At 37.1% G+C, this 18700-nt stretch overlaps 2 protein-coding genes across 4 annotated transcripts; one reads left to right on the top strand and one right to left on the bottom strand.

Annotated features, from left to right (window-relative positions):
- Nucleotides 1–1082: 1082 nt before the first annotated feature.
- On the bottom strand, nucleotides 1083–14795 carry LOC147521385 (lysine-specific demethylase JMJ26-like). 3 transcript variants are annotated; one of them, XM_086562627.1, is made up of 23 exons: nucleotides 14619–14795; nucleotides 14485–14546; nucleotides 14020–14404; nucleotides 13781–13896; nucleotides 13348–13447; nucleotides 12940–13081; nucleotides 11793–11856; nucleotides 10902–11673; nucleotides 10439–10768; nucleotides 9743–10039; nucleotides 8857–8929; nucleotides 8191–8276; nucleotides 6758–6877; nucleotides 5796–5857; nucleotides 4894–4972; nucleotides 4530–4808; nucleotides 4348–4398; nucleotides 3773–3887; nucleotides 2917–3133; nucleotides 2626–2808; nucleotides 2081–2404; nucleotides 1395–1683; nucleotides 1083–1321 (listed from the first exon to the last, which is right to left on the bottom strand). In XM_086562627.1, exons 1-22 carry the CDS (start codon nucleotides 14631–14633, stop codon nucleotides 1413–1415), a joined length of 4143 nt encoding a protein of 1380 aa, XP_086418753.1. In that variant the 5' UTR covers nucleotides 14634–14795; the 3' UTR covers nucleotides 1083–1321; nucleotides 1395–1412. The 3 variants fall into 3 exon arrangements, 2 of the variants coding, with proteins under 2 accessions (XP_086418753.1, XP_086418720.1); XM_086562594.1 differs by having other exon boundaries at nucleotides 1083–1683; nucleotides 14619–14763; XR_015196764.1 differs by lacking the exon at nucleotides 1083–1321 and having other exon boundaries at nucleotides 1393–1683; nucleotides 3763–3887; nucleotides 14619–14763.
- Nucleotides 14796–16170: 1375 nt separating this feature from the next.
- LOC147521384 (ran-binding protein 1 homolog b-like) lies at nucleotides 16171–18180 on the top strand. The gene is made up of 4 exons (XM_086562539.1): nucleotides 16171–16470; nucleotides 16569–16720; nucleotides 16824–16949; nucleotides 17603–18180. Exons 1-4 carry the CDS (start codon nucleotides 16310–16312, stop codon nucleotides 17824–17826), a joined length of 663 nt encoding a protein of 220 aa, XP_086418665.1. The 5' UTR covers nucleotides 16171–16309; the 3' UTR covers nucleotides 17827–18180.
- Nucleotides 18181–18700: the final 520 nt, after the last annotated feature.

Here is an 18700-nt window from a genome sequence, read left to right as displayed (position 1 = left end):
TACTACATTTTGGACCAGCTACCCTCACCCCTCGCTGATACACTTGCATGTACTCTAATGAAAATAGCTTGTAATGACTTCCATAGTGCTTCTAAAGATTTGATATCATTAAAGTGTGTCTATTTGTGTGATTTACTACATTTTGGACCACCTACCCTCACCCCTCGCTGATACGTTCACTCCGCTCACTTGATATTGATAATAACTCGGAACCATGTACACTAAGATGTTACGCATCAAAAGATTCTCTAATTTTCTACACGTTGCTACTGGCATCAAATGTTGTGTGCCACCAATAGTGTTTCTTGTTTACCGCACACCACTTCCACCGAAGTGGAATGCAATTTGTTTTGAGTTTCCCCAGTGCGTGCTAATGGCGTTTGATTTCTGCTCCATTGAATGGGTAAACGATAAACCATGCCCTCAACTACATCCACTATGCTATTGGGTTGTAAAGTAGCAGCATAAACCACTGGAATCACTCTTAACAACTTTATATTAGTAATAATAGTGGATTGATGACCTCAAAGATGACACATCAAACGACAAGTTCAACTCGCAACATCCCCAATTTATCTTCTGCATAAATCAGATTGTACACATCGATTCTCATAAAAGAATAAATTTTCTTAGGTTACACTGTTAATATGACTGGCCTTGGCAAAGATAGTGAAGTTCCTAGCTGGTAAACCAATCCCACTTTTTAACAAAATCACTCCTTGTACAAATCAATTAGCTTGTACATATAGATGGGGGCAATTTGCTGATCATCTAACTGTACTAGTTGAAAATGACATACACGTGCAAGAAAAAAGGAAGTAACAAACCTTTGAATTTTACTTTCTGAGAACACTCTGGACAATGGAGAAGATGTTTTATCAGCTATGAACCAACATTTGTATAATGGACTAATGGTGCTGACTTTAAAATCCATTATGTATATCTACTTCATTTCTGGTTTCAGTTAAACTCTTCTTGGGATACTCATCCCCAACCTTAAATTGTGAAACTCTTATTTTCATTTTTACAACAGCTACATGGGGGTTCTCATGGAAACTAAACAAAACAAGAATAAAAAATAGTGAGAACTAAAAACCAAAACAACTTCACTACATATAATTTTCCCCTTGAACTGTCTGTACCTATGAACTTGTACTTACAAGGGTAAACTAATGTATACAATTCTCTGATCTATCTGTTGATTGTTGTTAACGTAAATAAACTATCACAAACTCTACAAGGACTCTCAGCAGAATCCTTGAAATCACCACAACCTCATATGTGTGTTTTTCTGTTTTCCTTTTTTCCTGCTAATCACAACCTGATATGTGTGTACATACAACATTAAAGTTGGAACTATCATGGTAAATATTCACAAAACCCCATATACTTACCTGAATCATGTAAATTCCCTACTCCTCCCTCTTTATATTCGGATCAAACGCATGGCAGAGTTCATCAACACGATGCTCGTTTGCATTCATGAAATTATGGTAGTGATCCTTCTTCTCATGAAAGTTTCTCAATTCTTCTGAATGGGCTTTACGTTCTTTCTCTATTTCATCGCAGGTAGTTTCTAACTCCAACTTCCCAAGTACAATTTTTCTTAGAATATTTACAGTTTGTGGATAGAGCCGCTTCTGAACTTCTGCCGCACATCCAGGAAATCGTATTTCTGGTTCCCTGAATCAAGGTTAACCAGAAGGTGAAAAAATTCAACATGAATGGCAACTCTAATGAAAATGTAGTATTCAATAGTATAACCGCATAGGACGGATTTAACTATCCTTAGGTAGGGTTCTTTTCAAAGTCTTGAAAACCTTAGCGCACAGAAGAGTCACAGATATATAAATGAAATAAAAAATGATCAGGGGCAATTGTACTGAGAAAACATGCATAAACAGTAAACATAGTTTCATGTTCATGTTTCATCCTCATACAGGTGTGAAGATACTGTATGCCAAATGGTGAGAATGGGATTGCTAAGGAGATTCTATGATAGACCTGTGCTAGTAAATGATAATAGTGCAACAATGAGAACTACTATTGAGCTGCTAAACAAACACAATATACTGCTTACCAAGCCCCAAGAGAGAGAATGCCATTGCCTTTCATGATCGCTCCATCCAGAGAAACGGCACCATGCTCTATAGAAGAACATGCTCGCTTCATGTATTCCCTAGTTTCATAAACTTGGAGCTTTCCAAAAAGAAGGTAGAACAAGGTCTCCCTAAGACCATGCCCTTTGGTTGTCCTCATGTACAAGTAATGATCATCTAGATCAATCATATTAACAGCGTACCCTAAGAACCCAGGAGGTATCTTCTTCTCTGTTGGCAAGACTGGATCTGGCAAGGCCAACTTCCTCTGGGGGTCAATGCTTTCAACCTTTCCCGTGTAAGGACTGCATTAAACTGAAATAGTTTAGATTTTTCTCTACAGCCAAACCAACAATTGCAAGTACATCAATACATGGGGTTTTTTTTAAGTACATACTAATGGAATCACTCTCCAAGTCTCTAACATCAGGCAGATCACTGCGGAGAGAGTATGGTCATCTACTCACAAAGTCACAATCACTAAAACGAAAATATAAAGCTGGATCCAAGAATATGACCACAGTACCTTATCTCCTCGAGGCAAATTACAAGAAACTGACAGTTCATTAACCGTCCAAATTCAGTGGCTATCGCGGAGTTGTGGTTCACGTTACCATGCTCTCCGTACCTTTCGAGAGTGCTTGCAGTTTCATAGGATTCACATACAACTGCAAGCATGTGATCTTCACCCAAGTACTTGGCCAATATTCTGCAAGCGTACAATAAGTTGAGAACTTTCTATACACAGAAGAAAACCACATTACCAACATATTATTAAGGGAAAAATTACCGACAAGGGAGTAAGACAAGAAATTACCTACTAAGTTTATTGTCTGTAACCGTTCCAATCAATGCAACAACACCAATTATGCCATGCATCAAATTATCTTGTAGTCCTTGAGGCATAATGACCTTCTGCATTTTACAGATTATAGAAGCAGCAGTATTGCCCTTTTCTTCAATCTGCCTCACTATCAACTCTTTCTCATTCATGAAGTAGTCCAAGTGTCGAAGTTGTTGAGGGTCAACCAATGCTGGATATGCATCAACATTCAAATTGTATGATAGTATGCAGTTGTACGAATCTAACAAATAAAGAGAAGGTAAAATACTATTTTTTTTTTAATTTCACTCGTATAAAACTGCAACAAGATCTCAACAGCTTCGAGTTGGCTGAAGCTTAGTAGGCGAGCTGGGACGTCCTACAAGCACATTTAGAAACACTGATCTTCACTACGAACCCTAGTCTCTTGAGGTGTCAAGCGGTAAACCTCCAAAATAAGTGAAATACTTAAGGGGTGCCTGAGACAGGTTATACTATAAGCCTCCAAGCTCAAGTCCTAGATACCCTACATCTAATTAAACATGTCAAGGAGCTCATGCCAACTCATGGAATCTCTCCTTCCACTGTTTTTCATTTAAAGTTCATAGTCTTGTTTTATGCCAAACTTTTCACCCTTGAAGTGACTTGCATGAATTTTGACAATCTTTTTTGCAACTAGTGTTCTACCGATTTAAAACCTGTATCCAGATAGAATTCAAATGTTAAGCCTATTGGTTCATGTCTCAAGAGTAAGCCAAGTTAAATGCCTCACCACAAGTCTAACCATCACAAACAACAATTTGACAATGCAGAGAAAACTAGTTAAAAGGTTTTACTAACAGTTCAGAACCTTGCAGATCACATATTTCTTGCTCTATGGTTCCTTTCTTTTCACGAAGCAACTTCAGCTTCTTTTCATGGTCCCCAATCCGTATAGCAACCCTCAACACGTCATTCCTAAGTTCCTGCAACAAAGAACCAGAATAAATATTATCAAATAATGATTAAAATGAAATAAGGAATCTCTTAGCTACCATCTAGTGTCAGCATAAAAAACAAGACAGATTGTAACTATATAACGCAATAATGCATTATGGATAAGGGCCCGACTTCCAGTGATTTTGAGAAACGATATAGGATTATTTATCTTACATTCTTACACTTTGGACTTCTGAAGTGAAATCTTCAAGCTAATCACCATTTATTACAATGGACTACCATCTTCAAGCTAAATTACTTTTTTTTTTACAATATACAAATAGGAGGAATGATAGCAGGCAACGACCTTCAGGAGTCGCCTTTTCCCCCTCACTAAAAGGCACATTCTGTGTGGGGATTAAAATTATCAAGTACATTATAGGAATCCCCAAGACAGAACTCGAGTTTATTGCCTATTAGCAAAGTTTCAAATAACTAGAATTTTACCTGTGCATCATTTATGATAGATTCCAAGGTTGTAGCCCGCACTACCCGAACCTACGAAATAAGATCTCACAATCAGCAATCCAAAAAATGGAATCTCTCTCTCTCTTACACGCATATTCTGACACGCACGCACGCACCCACACACACACAGATACAAAACGGGATTAATACAAAGTCAAAACCTGGAAATTTGTGCAGAGCTCAGGGTGATTTGCATGAGCAGCTACAAAACTGATGTTTCCTTCTTCTTGAGGTAAAGGAATAGAAGGCACAGTGCACCTCCCATGGAAAAAACTGTACTGCAAAGAATCGTCTATTCTTGAAACTTCTGATGTTATCTTGAGAGAGTGAGGTATCTCAAATTTCATGTCGTGTATAGTTTCATCTATCGCACCCTCAGAATCAACAACTTCAAACATAATATTTTCAAGTTGAGAACCAGCATGACAATATTCAGGTACCTGAAACAAACACCTCATAGAAGGATATGCATGGGATGATAGTAGGAAACAAGTTGGGAAGGGAATTGAGCAAAGCAGTACAAACCGGTGATATTATTCTCAGTGTCCTCTTCTCCACCTGAAATTCCTTCTCAAAGTATTCTTCCATGTCATCATGAGGTATCCTAAAGTACAACAGGAACAAGACAATGCATCACAAAATACAAAGACTCCTATCTAAAATCTAAATGCAAAACTCCTCAATAGAATGTATCTCCACCCATCCCACACACTGACCAAAGAAATATAAGTCCTTCGAAATGATAAGTCGTTAACAGGAAGGATAGGATCTATCTTCAAAGCAACTCTTGCTCAACTCCAACAAGAAATCTCTCTCTCTCTAAAAAGGGGTATGATGTTCAACCTTTTCTTGATTCAGTTCCAACTACTTTGATTTTATTTCAAAATAACTACCCCATTTCCCCCATTCGACCAAACCAAAGGTTTTCTGATTAAAATCGGATTCTCTTTTGTGATAACTGGGTTGCTTGATTTCAAGTAATAATTACTTTAGCTTATGAAAACTGAGAAGAGGAAGAAGAAGATATAATGTCGACATCGAGTCATGATCAAGCCAAGCCCAAGGGTACGCATTACGCGTCCCCCTATTATTTTAGTTGTTTTCATTAGTTATAGACACATGGACTATTTTAAATGATATTGTTATGTCCGCCAAATGCATGATGAAAGTACTTGAATTATAGAGAAAAGCGACTCAAATTTTTTAATATTACACTAATTCTATATTGGCTAAAATAGCCCCGGCTATGGAACAAAGGATTATCCTGGATCTGCCCCTCCAGTTATGGAAATATATGGCTCATATTAGAAGGGCCTCATTGCCATTCACATCTCTCGATGCAGAGATCTCTTTGCATCATTACTCATGAGTCATGACATGATTACTGGTTTACAAGAATAATATGATTATAACAAAAAACTACTCACTCAATCAGTGGCTCCAGTTTGCTGACAGCTTGTCTGATTGTGTGAAGAATCATTTTCTTTACCTAACACAAAAAAAAAGTTCACAGAGCTGCGACAGTGCTAAATGTCAAATATGAGCACCGCAAAGAGATGAGCTCTTGCATCTAGGAAAAATAGAACACTAAGCAATACTCATGGGGCCAGCAACAAAAAAACAACACCAGTGAAGGATTCACGGCCATTGGCTTAATGACACCAACCCAAAACATGCAAAAGCTGAGTCATGTAGCTGAAAAAATACAGAATCCAGCAACATAGCCCCATATTCATACAATATATGTGGTGTAAGAAGCAACGCGACATGGTGATCAAACAAAAGCATACATGATCCAAATTTAGATGTAGATACAAAAAGACCATCCTATATAAATGATATAGATGTTGAGATGTTTGGTATAGTCTCACATGGTGACATGGGATGTTTAAAACCTTGCAAAATAGTATATAAGTTCATGGGCCTCTTCACTCATCACCAATTGGTTCTGAGTTGGATGTCCAAATTTATTATGGTATCAGAGTAGGCTGTTTCTCGCACAAAGTACCCACGTACTCCACAACATCCTCAAAACCAATTAGCATGAGTGGAGAGGGATTATATATTTTCTGCAAGGCTTTAGATACCCAATATGGGACAATAAATTTCAACATGGCCCATCACATGTGGCGTATCTTGAGCCAAACACATGGACAATTTCAATTTTAAGTATGGAGTACATGGCACTTTGGGCCACAAATAGCCTGCTCTAAAATCATATTAAATATGGGCTTCCAACTCAAAACTAATTGGGTTGTTGAGAATTTGTTCTCCTTGTTGATTTGATCAATTCAATCTTCACATTTTATAAGTTTTTGATGCTTCCACCAAAGCGCACATTAAAGACTTGGTTGGAAACAAATACAGCTAACAAAGTCGAACTTAGTACCTCCAGTTTGTCTTCCTTCGCTGTATGGTTATGGGGAAGTAAACGGAATTCCTGAGCCAAATGGATGCATTCATTGATACTTTCAGGGGAAACAAAGTCAACTGCAACCTGTAGACATGACTGCAATACACGAAAGACCTTCAAATAGACGACATACATAAATATGTACAAAGAATAATAGCACACCAGTTATTCTTTAGTCACCTTTTCACTTGCATCTAAAAAATGCAATTGAATTAAACAGATTTCATGGGTATGGAACAAGTAAGGTGAGAGCTAGAATAGTAGGTAAAGTTTATAGTAGCTGTTATAAAAAGCCAAAATCCTGCTTTCTAAAATCTTAACCCACCAGCACCACAATATATTAAAGTGAAATAATCACAAATACTTTTCCAGCGTGTTGCCTGATCAAATATTTCCATGTAGTGCTATTTTCACTCACAATCTCAGAAAAGTTCACTATCATCTAGGTGGAACCTCCAAAAACTCAAAATTAAAACCAGATACAAAATAACAAGATCTTGATATCATTCCCCCCCATGTGTTGACCAAACAGAAGCATGCCACATGTCCATGTAATTTGCATTGACTCATTGAGAAACTTCAGTGCAACATGAAATGAATGTTATATTGACAATCACGAAACTTGCACTCACAGTAGCTTAACCAAGGGAATGAACAAGACTCCTGTGTGGCGGCATACTTTTTAAGTTTCCTTACGCAATGTAAACAGTCCAAAATACCACACACTCCCATATGGTCAAAGGACTAATTTCTAACAACTTTTGCCCCATAGGGTCTAGAATGATGTGGGTTATTAATTAGTTATTTGTGTCCTATTACTCTATTAGTATTAATCGATTTGAAAAGGAGGGAGTGTGCAAGCAAAATTTTCTAATAAAAAAAGTAAACAATTGCCTTACATTTTAAAAGGCTTCAACCCTCCCCCCCCCCAAAAAAAAAAGAAAAATTAGTTCATTCTATAAAGTGTTGCCTGATCAACCATAGGCACTATAGCCATGAGAGTGCTCATCTTCTACTCATGATTTTATGAACTTTTTTGTCTTTTGTATATCATATATAGGCGGAAACTCGAATTCATAATTGGCTGATAAGTAATTATTGGATTTTCAAATTTTTATACAAGGCTTCAGTCCAAAACATTTTTCAAGCATACGCTAATTTGAATCAAATGAACATCAGTGAGCCTACAATTTTCACGAGAAAAATGGATCCAACATGGTTTCCCACGTCAACCAACAAACAATACCACGTTTGTGACCGTCAGCCAAATTCATATAAAAATTAGTTAACAACCTGTAAGAACTCATTAGCTACTTCCCACGAGAAACTAGTGATAAATAGTCTAACACTGATGTCCAGATGCAAAGGCAAGATATCATAGAAACCAACCTAAAGAAAGAACAGTATACCGTTAGGTTTCTAATCTGATAAGGACATCCAGCAGGAATGCAGACGGCCTCTCCAAGTTTTTGCACAAACGTCCATGGTTCAACTCCTGGAACATATCAGCTATATGTTATGTATACCAGTAAAGATAATTAAAAACAAAAATTTAATTTAATTTAATTAACACATACACAACTAGCGCAGAATGTTTATACAGTAGTAAAAATGTTTCAATTTCAGTTTACAACCATTCTTTGTGAGGATAATCTCCATGGTGGGGACTGGGAGATCAACTTCACCAATTACCAGGTGTTGTCTGTTCTCCAATGGACCTTGTATATCCATCCCATTTATACATATAATATGTGAGAATGTGTGGACATGTGTGTCTACACACAAGGCATGGCATACCAAAAGAACATTTAAACATTCCACAGGAATGAAATACGCAGATTCCTTATCATAAAAAAAAAAAAAAAAAAATGGCACACCCTAGAGGCATATTATGAGTCTTAGTTTGTTTGGAAAGGTGATATTGATACTACAAGTGTCATAATCTGTTGGTAAGGGCAAAAGTCAAGGCACACGCAACTAGTAGTGTGGGTGTGGGTGTTATCAACATAAAAGGACATAATTGGAATGAAAAAGGGAACTGAATGAAGGTAAACTGAGCACTGATATAAACTAACCAAATTCCACTTTGAGATTCCTTTTATGCTCTGAAGTCAAGTAGAAAGTCTGGTCATGGATAGGATGTATGACCTGGCATTAAAAGCGACTGTAACTGACAATATGACCAACATGAAGATCAAAATTAAAGAGTACAAATTAAACAAAGCAACAAAATAGCAGAAATGTCTTAATTCTTTTTAGCTACCCAGAAAGAACAAAGTAAAAACACGGGCCATTCTAAGTTAACGAGATACATAACCACCAAAGATAGTTGGTGAAGTTACAAGAGTTGTGAAATAGCTCATGTGCAAGCCGAAGCTAACACCCACAACATAACCTCAATATTTTCAGACAAATGTACTGAGCATAACATATTTATGAACCCATTTCTGTATGTACTACTACTTTGAACTTTCAGAAGTACCGTATAATATATGAAGCTTGAAAATGGACTAAACATTTGTGAGTGGATTATCAGAAAGCAAAGCTATTACAATCAGATTTATTCAATGTTACATGGACATGTGTCGGATACATATCCACGTGTCCGTGTCGGTCCACACACGGACACATATTGTATGTGAAACTTTTTTATATTTCACCGTGCCAGACACTTCATATCCATGTTGGATATAGACACACGTATCCATGTCAATGTAACTTATGATTTAATTAAAAATAAACATCAAAAGATAGCAACTATCCATCCATTATGTTTTTTCAGAGGTTACTTAACTTAAAATCAACTTCGCAAGTGGGTGATTATAGCTTACCTGATACCTACAAAGATTACTCATTCAAACATCACACACAAAATAGCAGTCTTTAATAAAATATCGAGTGTTCAAAGATGGATAACTATTCATTTATAGTTTATTTATACTAATCAAGTATAAACTTTACCTGCTCCACAGGAGAACAGTAGATGTGTCTGAACTCCCTAGAATGTTTTTTAAGGTATTCCTTCAGATTTTGTACGTCTTGCCGGCGAAAAATATCCCAGATAGCTCCTGCCTCCTCTGTACCGGTGCCAACAGGTCCACGATAACTTCGCAGGCATTCTTCAAGGACCTTCTCGCTTTCATTAGTACCAAAACACTCTTTTCTATCTTGTTCACGGTGACACTTTCTCAACTTTTCTATCTTAACAAGCTGGTCAGGCGTAAGATTCAGCTTTGCAGTATGCATCAGAACATAAGCCTGAGAAATAACACGTCATGATCAAGGGTAACTATCAAAATGTAAAGGTATAATTCTTAAATATCAAAACTTTAGTTGATGTGAGCATGTTACAGTGTAGAAATTGTAGAATAGCAATCTTTTTTGGTAGAGAATATGCGGTGAACATAGTATGATGATTTTGGCACTTCATATCATACTGATACATGGATATCCCATGGCACCTACACTATATAGATGGAATATGCACTCATTCGTATGGAAAAATGATGCGTATATCTGCACAGCATTCACACATCCAAAGAGACCTATTTCTGTCATCCCATCTCACTAGTAAGTGCAAATCACATTACAGATACTTAAAGAAACCATTTAGAAGTAAGCAAAAAAAAAAAATCGGAAAAAATCAGCCAAGCATACCGCATCAGACATATCACAATGAAGCTTTGTAACAGAATCTCCACGACCTAGCTCCTGAGCAATTCCATAGGCAATATATGTCTTTGGCCCCAAGTCAGGCCTCAGAGACGACTCTGGTAATTTCGTAGCTAGATTAAGATATCCATAATTGGGATTTGTGTACTCCTGAAAAGGCAAGGCACTATAAAACTCCACACAATGGCGTGCCAAATGCTCCTCGAAGAATGCAGATGGAGGCCAGTCTATTAATTTGAGCATCTTCGGCCACAAGTTTTCGTGTGCTCGACCTTCTGAATACCCTCTGAAAAAACTACTAATACTTATTTCAGCCTGTATTGTGTAGCAAGGTTAAAATTAGTAGCCGATATCATCATTAAAGTGGAAAACACAATCCGAAAGGAAAACATACTGACTAGTATAGGGTAACTAGCAAACAGTGAAACCTCCGGTTAATGAAACTAACCTGACACCACTCCAGGCAATCAATAGCTGACACTTCCAAATAAGAGGAACCCTCAATTATTTGTTTCTTCTTTTTCTGACTGATTAATCTAGAATTTTTCTTCTCACGCATGGCACGACTAACCACCAATGGATCCCAGCTCAATCCAGATGTAAATTCAAGCACATCGCGGACAATTACTGGCTCACCCTTGATCCAGTGCTTCTGGAAATGGTTCAAGTCACCGTATTGTTTATCTCTAGCTGACAGACAGTACAAATAGTTGTCGTTCGAATCTACTCGAAAAGCAGCCTTGCATGACTTTTGGTTTGCCAAATCAATCTCAGTAGTCAAATTAAAACAGGTGCAGCACTGTGTAGAAGTTCCATGATCCCTAGGAGGTTTGTATCTTAAAGCTATCTCCTCTGCTTTCTTTTTAATCTCTGAAACCCAATTCTGAGGGTACATACACTTCAAAACCAGAACGCTAGAGCCGCAACCACCTATTTCCGTCGGAGGACAAGGAATTCTACCACTTTTATCCACTTTCCAATTAAATGGTGGGCTCGCCTTAGCTTTAGGACTGGGATCAGCACATGGTCCCACAGGTTTATCCTCAGGCAATCCACCATGGCAATATGCCAATCCTCTGAATTCGTATTCCACTGTTACTTCCTTTTCACCTCCTTGAAGGCAACCATTACGAATCTCAGCACAGCAAGTAAGACACAGGTCATAAGAACAACTTTGACAGTTTCGGTGTAAGTCCGAAATAGAAGTTTTACAGTTGTTGCTGCGCATGAAAAGGAAAGGGGTTATAAAATCAGCTAATCAAAACACAATAGTAAGTTACTAATCAATACAGTTACAAAATAAAACAGTTGAAAGTCTGAGGCTAAAGAAGAATTATACCAGTACACACGTTCATCAGTGAAACAATCTGACTGTTGCACCTCTAGCTCAGACAAAGATATTCCTAATGAAAAGGAACTTCAAGTTAACATATACCCACAAAGACAAATAACCATAATGAAGGGCGCCACACATCTCGCGATCTAAATGAATGTATTTGTTAAACTTTGGTGAAAACACTGAAATATATACTAGAAAAAACAATTCCTGTTGTTCATTATGATTAATGAATACATGTCTACCTCTAACATAAGGAGACAAGAGAGCATTGTTAGTTAAAATAAGGTCTTGGATCCAAACATCAAACCACCAATGTGAAGTTTGGTGTCATATGTGAGAACCAAAAGCAAAAGTGTATCAGCTGAGAGCCTGGGACCATCTAAAAGGGTAGAGTGCCATAAATAATACAGAATTTCAAATGAAACTATCATTGTGTCAGATGTCCTATAGTCGAAACGAATGCCACAGTTCACCTGAAAGTGAAAATGCAGACAGATTGCCTAGAATCTTAACTTCCAACACCATTTCTGTTACATTATATAATCATTATGTCCCACCTCCTTACAAGAAGTTATGTTCATGTTATAGTTACCTTAGCGATCAAGTCTTTAAGTTTTAGTCTATGTTACATGGGCACACCATATTTGAAAAATAATCCGTGTTGGATACATATCCACGTGTCTGTTTTGGACATATTGTATACCATATACCTCAAATTTGATATTTCGCCGTGTCAGACACTTCGTCTCCGTGTCGGATACGAACATGCCTATCCGTGTCAATGTAACTTAGGTTTTAGTATGTCTATAAGTGTAGGCACGAGTTACCTATATGGCTATATAAGTATATAGGGAGCTCCAAGCAAAGGAATTTAACAGTGAAAATGAACGGAATCAAGTCTCACAACTTTAATTCAAATTCAGTTAACCTCAGTCTTGTCTAACAACTTCTGATTCCTGCAATTTCGTGTCCTGGCTTTCCAGTCCTGCAATTTTTATTATTTTTCTTAATGGTTTCATTTCAAATTTATCCCCCTCTTCTGTCATGGACATCCAACAGAACAGATGCGGAGCAGAAATGGACATCATAGTCTGATGTCCAGCTTAAGTTACCAATGCAGATTTAAGTAAAAACTTGTGCAAGTTACCTCGAATATTAGCTTCAACCTTCTTTTCCATTACTTGTTCTTGATCAATTTGTTTCAAGAAGGGAAGGAGTAGATGCACCAAATATTTGGAATAGTTAATTTCCTCTTCTTCATTCAACTCCCTTTTTGAGTTATTTCTCTCCTATATGAAACATTGAGAATGTACATTATGTCACTAAAATGAAAAACAAATGGTAATATTAACTAAGAGTAATAAGTTGGTCACACTAAACCTAGGTTACATGGACACGCCATATTTTGAAAAAAAATCCGTGTCGGATACGTATCCACGTGTCCGTGTCAGATACATATTGCATGTAATTTACTTCAAATTTTGATATTTTACCGTGTCCGACAATTCGTATCTGTGTCCGATACGGCATGTCAATGTAACCTGACTAAACAAACCTTATAATTTCCAGTTGTGCGCAAGCATTGTTTGCAATTGCAGTTTCCACGACAAACTGGGCAAGACTCTGCAACTTCCTCAGGCGAAATTTGTGGATACCTATCAAGCATAAAAGTCGGTAATAATGTCGAGCGTCCAAAAAGATATTTCAGATTTATAGCAAGGTGACCACTACAAAAACTCTTTGTTATGTTATGAAATCAATTTAAGATTGAAACATAAGACACAAACTATGTGAACGGGTATCCAGTTACATTGGCATAAGAATATAATGTATAAGTAATTTCCACTTCATCAATCATGCATCATACCAAAATAAAACTATGACAATATTAAACCACATCACCTTTGTAAAGTTAACTTAGATAATGATGACAAGACATTGCGTCAAATTAAAAACCTACTGATGTATATAATAATAACAAGAATTACCATTTTAAGCATGTATGGCAATATCTTTTCACTTTACACTTCATGCACCGCACAACCGGTCCTTTATCATTCCTCTGACATTGGTGGCACATCAAAGAATCTCCATAATCAATACTCTGTTCATGTAAATATAATATTAATCAACAATTTGTCACTCACTCAAAAATTAAAAGGGAAAAGGAGACGATGCATTTTGTTTAAAACCATTCCAATCAAGTAGGAACTTCGAAAGCACTTACATTGGCTATATTCTTCCTCGTATAGCCTCTCACAAGACAAGACTCGTTTAAACTGGGTCTACCCCTCGTACGCCTCTTTCTATAACCAAATGCAGTTTCTGTCTCCTCCATCTGCTTTGATTTCCTCTCTAACTTGCCTTTCCCCTTCAAAGCTGTTTCATTTTTGCTCTTAAAACCAGCCAAGATACGCTGACCAAACGAATTACTTCTAGTGTCCTCTGAACAATCTGACTTCTCTTCATCAACATTGCGCTTAGATAAACATCCTCTCGAACCCCTAAGTAACCCATTACTACCACCTAAATTACAATCTGAATAGTCATATTCCTCCAGTGAATCACGCAGAACTTTCACTTTTCTCTTTGAACCAGTTCGCTTCAAAATCCTACTCCAAGAACAAAAAATAAAAACCAAATCGAACAAAAAGGTGAAATATGAAACCCTAACAATGTAATATAACTATACCATGGATCTGTGTTAGGAAAGCTGCTTCTTTGTCGATCCAAAGATTCACCCACATTCTCTCCCTGTTCACCCAAACAATAAATTATCAGTCTTTTTTCAAGAATCAAAGGGGAAACTTTTGAGGAATAACTTACAGTGGTGGGTTTCATCTTCTTCTTGTTCCTCTCGTCTTCTTTGGTTCTTCTCCACTTCGATTCCGCTTCACTATCTCCACCGCACTTAACTTGTTCATACCTCTCGTTTTCATCTTTGCCCTAATATTTTCTCTCTCTCATCTGCAGAACAAAAAGTGGAAAATGAGACTTGTGCTCACTGACTCATGGCCTTTTATAGTTTCCCGCCTTGTTGCTTCATTCTAACATGCGCTGTTTCTTTTTGGGTTTTTCAACCTCTTGAAAATGGCCACGTGTATCAGGTTTGACTAGATGTTGGGCTTTGGTGGTTTCGGACTTTTTATCGTATGGGCTGGACCTAAGCTTTTGTAAATTCTTAGCTTTTCGTTGCCTTCCACTTTCCTCGACTTAGGCTCCCCATTCCCCCAAAAGTGGCCCCTTATCTCCTGACTTAGAGAGTAATATTGAGGAATAGATAGTGTATTCTATGCGAGTTGAAATGGCGTGGAATGCATTTATTTATTTATTTATAATTTCGCGCCGGTCAAAGTAGCATAGAATGGTAAGAATCATTGGACACCAAAATTGACTCTCCATCCTCAAAACACGGTTTTTTTAGTTGGGTTTGGAAAGTTAGGCAAAATTTATTTATTTAGTCCCCCCTTTTCACAACACAACTTCACTCTGTGTATGAGAGCATAGAATTTTAATGAACCGTAGAATGGACACCAAAATTGATTCCCCATCCTCAAAACATTGTTTTTTGGTGGAATGGAGATAGAGGGTGATGCACCATTGGACTCGGCCTTAGTAGTAGAGTTACATTGATTAACTTACTGCCAATATATATTAACATACATTCACTTTGATCTTTGATGTAACATTCAATAAGTAGCAAACATTTTTTAGTTGGGTTTGGAAAGTTAGGCAAAATGTTGTTTGTCTTCTGTCTGTCCCCCCTCCTCCTCTTCTTTTTCACAACTTCACTTTCTCTCTCTCCCCAACCAACCTCTTCCCGCCACTACTCCTCAATTCATGCACACCTTTCTTCACTTGCTCCCTTTCCCATGACTCTCCTTCGCCCATAACCCTTCTCAACCAAACCTAACTCTCTCTCTATCTCTCTTCCCCAACTCTCCCTCCCTATTTCTTCTTCACCCTTCGCTCACGCCTCCACTGCATTGCAATTATTCTAGTTAGTACTTTATAAAAAAAAAATATAATATTTAGTAGATTCTTCAATAATAGACTAAAGTTGGTATTTATTAGAGCATATTTAAGATAAATACTTTCCTAGCATCAAACACCAAATTTCTAACAATTCGGTGTTTTTTCATTTTAAGAGAGTCACACATTGATGAAAACACAAAAAAAAACCAAACTAAACACCAAATCAGCCAAAATTTGGTTTCAGGTTTAGTGTTGTATTAAATCTCAGTGTTGTATTAAATCTCTATCGCATGAGCTTGGGCTAAACAGTAGGCTTTCAATTTACAACACTATATGTTTAGGAAAAATGCAAATATCGTACAAAATTTCAAAAGGGGTTGTGAATGTGATGCATCCAGATGGCAGAGTATGAGCCGACAAATACATCAAGTCTCGTATTACGAGGAGACAGTCGAATAACCCTGAACATCCTCTTTTTAGGAAAAAAGAGAAACCCTAAAAATAAAAGGCACAGCACACTCCAAAAAAAAAAAAAAAAAAAAATGGCAAGTTCAGGAACAGCAGATCCAGTAATTGAAAAAGAGGAAGAGACTACTACAACTAATGAGGAAGAAGACACTGGTGCTCAGATTGCTCCTATTATCAAGCTAGAAGAAGTTGCTGTCACTACTGGTGAAGAACACGAACATGTTCTTCTAGATCTGTAAGTCACCTTTACCACTTTTTCAGATCTATTTATGTGTATTGTTGTTTATTTGTGCTGTAGTGGTAATAAAGAACGGATCTTTATGTTGTATTTAGGAAAGCAAAGCTTTATCGGTTTGATAAGGAAGGAAACCAATGGAAAGAAAGAGGTGTGGGAACTGTAAAGCTACTTAAGCACAAGGAAAGTGGGAAAGTTCGTTTGGTTATGCGTCAATCTAAGACGCTTAAGATATGTGCCAATCATCTAGGTTTGATTTATTTATTTATTTATTTATTTAAGTTGATTGCAATGTTATTATGTTTATATGTAGCCCAGTGTTTGATGTTTTTTTTTTTTGTTTTGATTTGCAGTTATTCAATCTACCTCAATTCAAGAGCACGCTGGAAATGAGAAATCATGTGTTTGGCATGCTACTGATTTCTCTGATGGGGAATTGAAGGAGGAAACGTTCTGCATGCGATTTGCATCGGTTGAGAGTGAGTATTGCCTATTTTGGCATTCTAAGCTTTTGATAAACTTCAGTTTAAACACTTCATCTCACTGCTACATTCATATGATGCTAGTTCTGCTCATTTTGTCATTGGACGTTCCGACCATGTTAGTACTTGAACTGTCATCGTATAATGGCAATAAAATAAGTGCAACTCCCGGTAGTTAATGAATCTAAAGTATGTTTACATTGGTATGCCTGAATTTTAGCCTACTGCATTGTCTTCTTGTCCCAATAGGATTGAGAGAGTTTTTCGTAGCACAAATCTTATACTTAAATTTGGCGCTTCCGACTAGCAAGAGGCAGTACTAAGTTGGTATATACAGCAGATTGGAAGTCATTCATGGATGAATGAAGATAATTTTTTTTTGTTTGTTTAAAGAAGTTTTTGCAGAGCTGATAGTGTTTATCTGCTTACAAGTAAATACTACTGTAACTTGTAAAAAAAAATTAAATTTGTTGTTAATTTCTAAAGAGAGCCATTCATGTGATACTACAGTATATGTTGATCAAAGTCCTTACCTAAGTGATCAAAGATATGCTATGTGAACTTAGTAGATAAAATCAGAATTTCCTTGCACACATTGATCCCAACTTTGTTTATATATTTTAGCTTAATTGACTCCTCTTATGTTGCAGACTGCAAGGCATTCAAGGAAATGGTTCAAGAAGTAGCTGAATCGCAAGGGAGTAAACCTGGAGAAAGTAAAGAAGCAACATCTACTGCCGATCTTCTAGAGAAGTTGACTGTAACAGAAACCAAGAAAGAGGAAGTAGCCAAGGAAGAGGTGCCTTCCTCTGAGGAGAAGAAAGAGGATAACAAAAAAGAGCAGCTGGAAGAATCAGATGCCGACAAAAAGTAGTTGGTTTTTTATTGTTAGTTCTACAGAACTTAAAAGGTCTATCTCCATTGAGTTGATGGTGGATGGGTTTGTAGGACGGACTGGTGTTGAGTTGGTCATCATCAAGTGTCTTGTGGGTCTAAGTCAGGGTCATATAAATATCTGCTTATCATGGTCGATATCTGCTTGTTGAGTCTTTTTTTGATATGGGATTGCATCAGTTTCCATTGTCCAGGGTGGTCTGGGTCTGCATTCTTTTTAAATAGATTTGCACTTGTGAACTAGGGTTCTGAGTCCTTATTTGCGGTCTTTTGGCTTGTCATATGTAAGTTTGACCAATTTTGTTCTCTGGCTGTGCATTGCATGTTTTTCGTTTATCTGTTGTAGTTAATATTGTTGATTACAAGATATAGTTCTGCTTTTATAGTTATGATCTCATTTATCGAGGCAGTAACTTTTCCATAGGTGGGGAAAATAATTAATTAGGGCTTGTTTGGTATTTAGCATTAAAAATTGCACAATAAACTGTCTTCTTTCCAAGAATGGGCAGTGTTTATGGCTTCATATAATGTTAGTCTGGACTTTGAAGCATGTCTTTGACAAAGTATATGTAATTCGGTTGTGAAAATGAGTTTGCTGAATCCTGTTGGAAAAGTGGAAGATGACTCAAAATGTTTAACTTGTAAGAATCTATGGCATTTGATCTACAGTCTACTGGATATACATTGTATTTGTTTGTCTACCGATGAACCCTGCCTATTGACAAAGCAGGAATTTGACGCACTCTGTCCATTAATCGCTTGTTGCATTAATTAGATTGCTATGAAAGGATGTGGATCGTGCAACTGTCTTTTTTTTTTATGTTTTGCTTTAGTTGTTTGGTGAGACCCTCATC

Source organism: Coptis chinensis, chromosome 1 (genome assembly GCF_015680905.1).
Source record: "Coptis chinensis isolate HL-2020 chromosome 1, ASM1568090v1, whole genome shotgun sequence".
Classification (NCBI taxonomy): Eukaryota; Viridiplantae; Streptophyta; class Magnoliopsida; order Ranunculales; family Ranunculaceae; genus Coptis; species Coptis chinensis.
Note: the sequence above shows the minus strand (reverse complement) of the source record. Positions and strands in the feature narration are given on the sequence as shown.

Bases quoted from the DNA above. Each gene is read 5' to 3' on its own strand.
- LOC147521385 (XM_086562627.1), bottom strand. The intron at 14,405-14,484 runs GTATAGTTATAT...TTCTTGGAGTAG, and splicing joins TTTCCTAACACAGATCCATG to GATTTTGAAGCGAACTGGTT. The intron at 13,082-13,347 runs GTTTGTTTAGTC...TGTTTCATATAG, and splicing joins GCACAACTGGAAATTATAAG to GAGAGAAATAACTCAAAAAG.
- LOC147521384 (XM_086562539.1), top strand. From the start codon at position 16,310: ATGGCAAGTTCAGGAACAGCAGATCCAGTAATTGAAAAAGAGGAAGAG. The intron at 16,721-16,823 runs GTTTGATTTATT...TTTGATTTGCAG, and splicing joins GATATGTGCCAATCATCTAG to TTATTCAATCTACCTCAATT. The intron at 16,950-17,602 runs GTGAGTATTGCC...CTTATGTTGCAG, and splicing joins GCGATTTGCATCGGTTGAGA to ACTGCAAGGCATTCAAGGAA.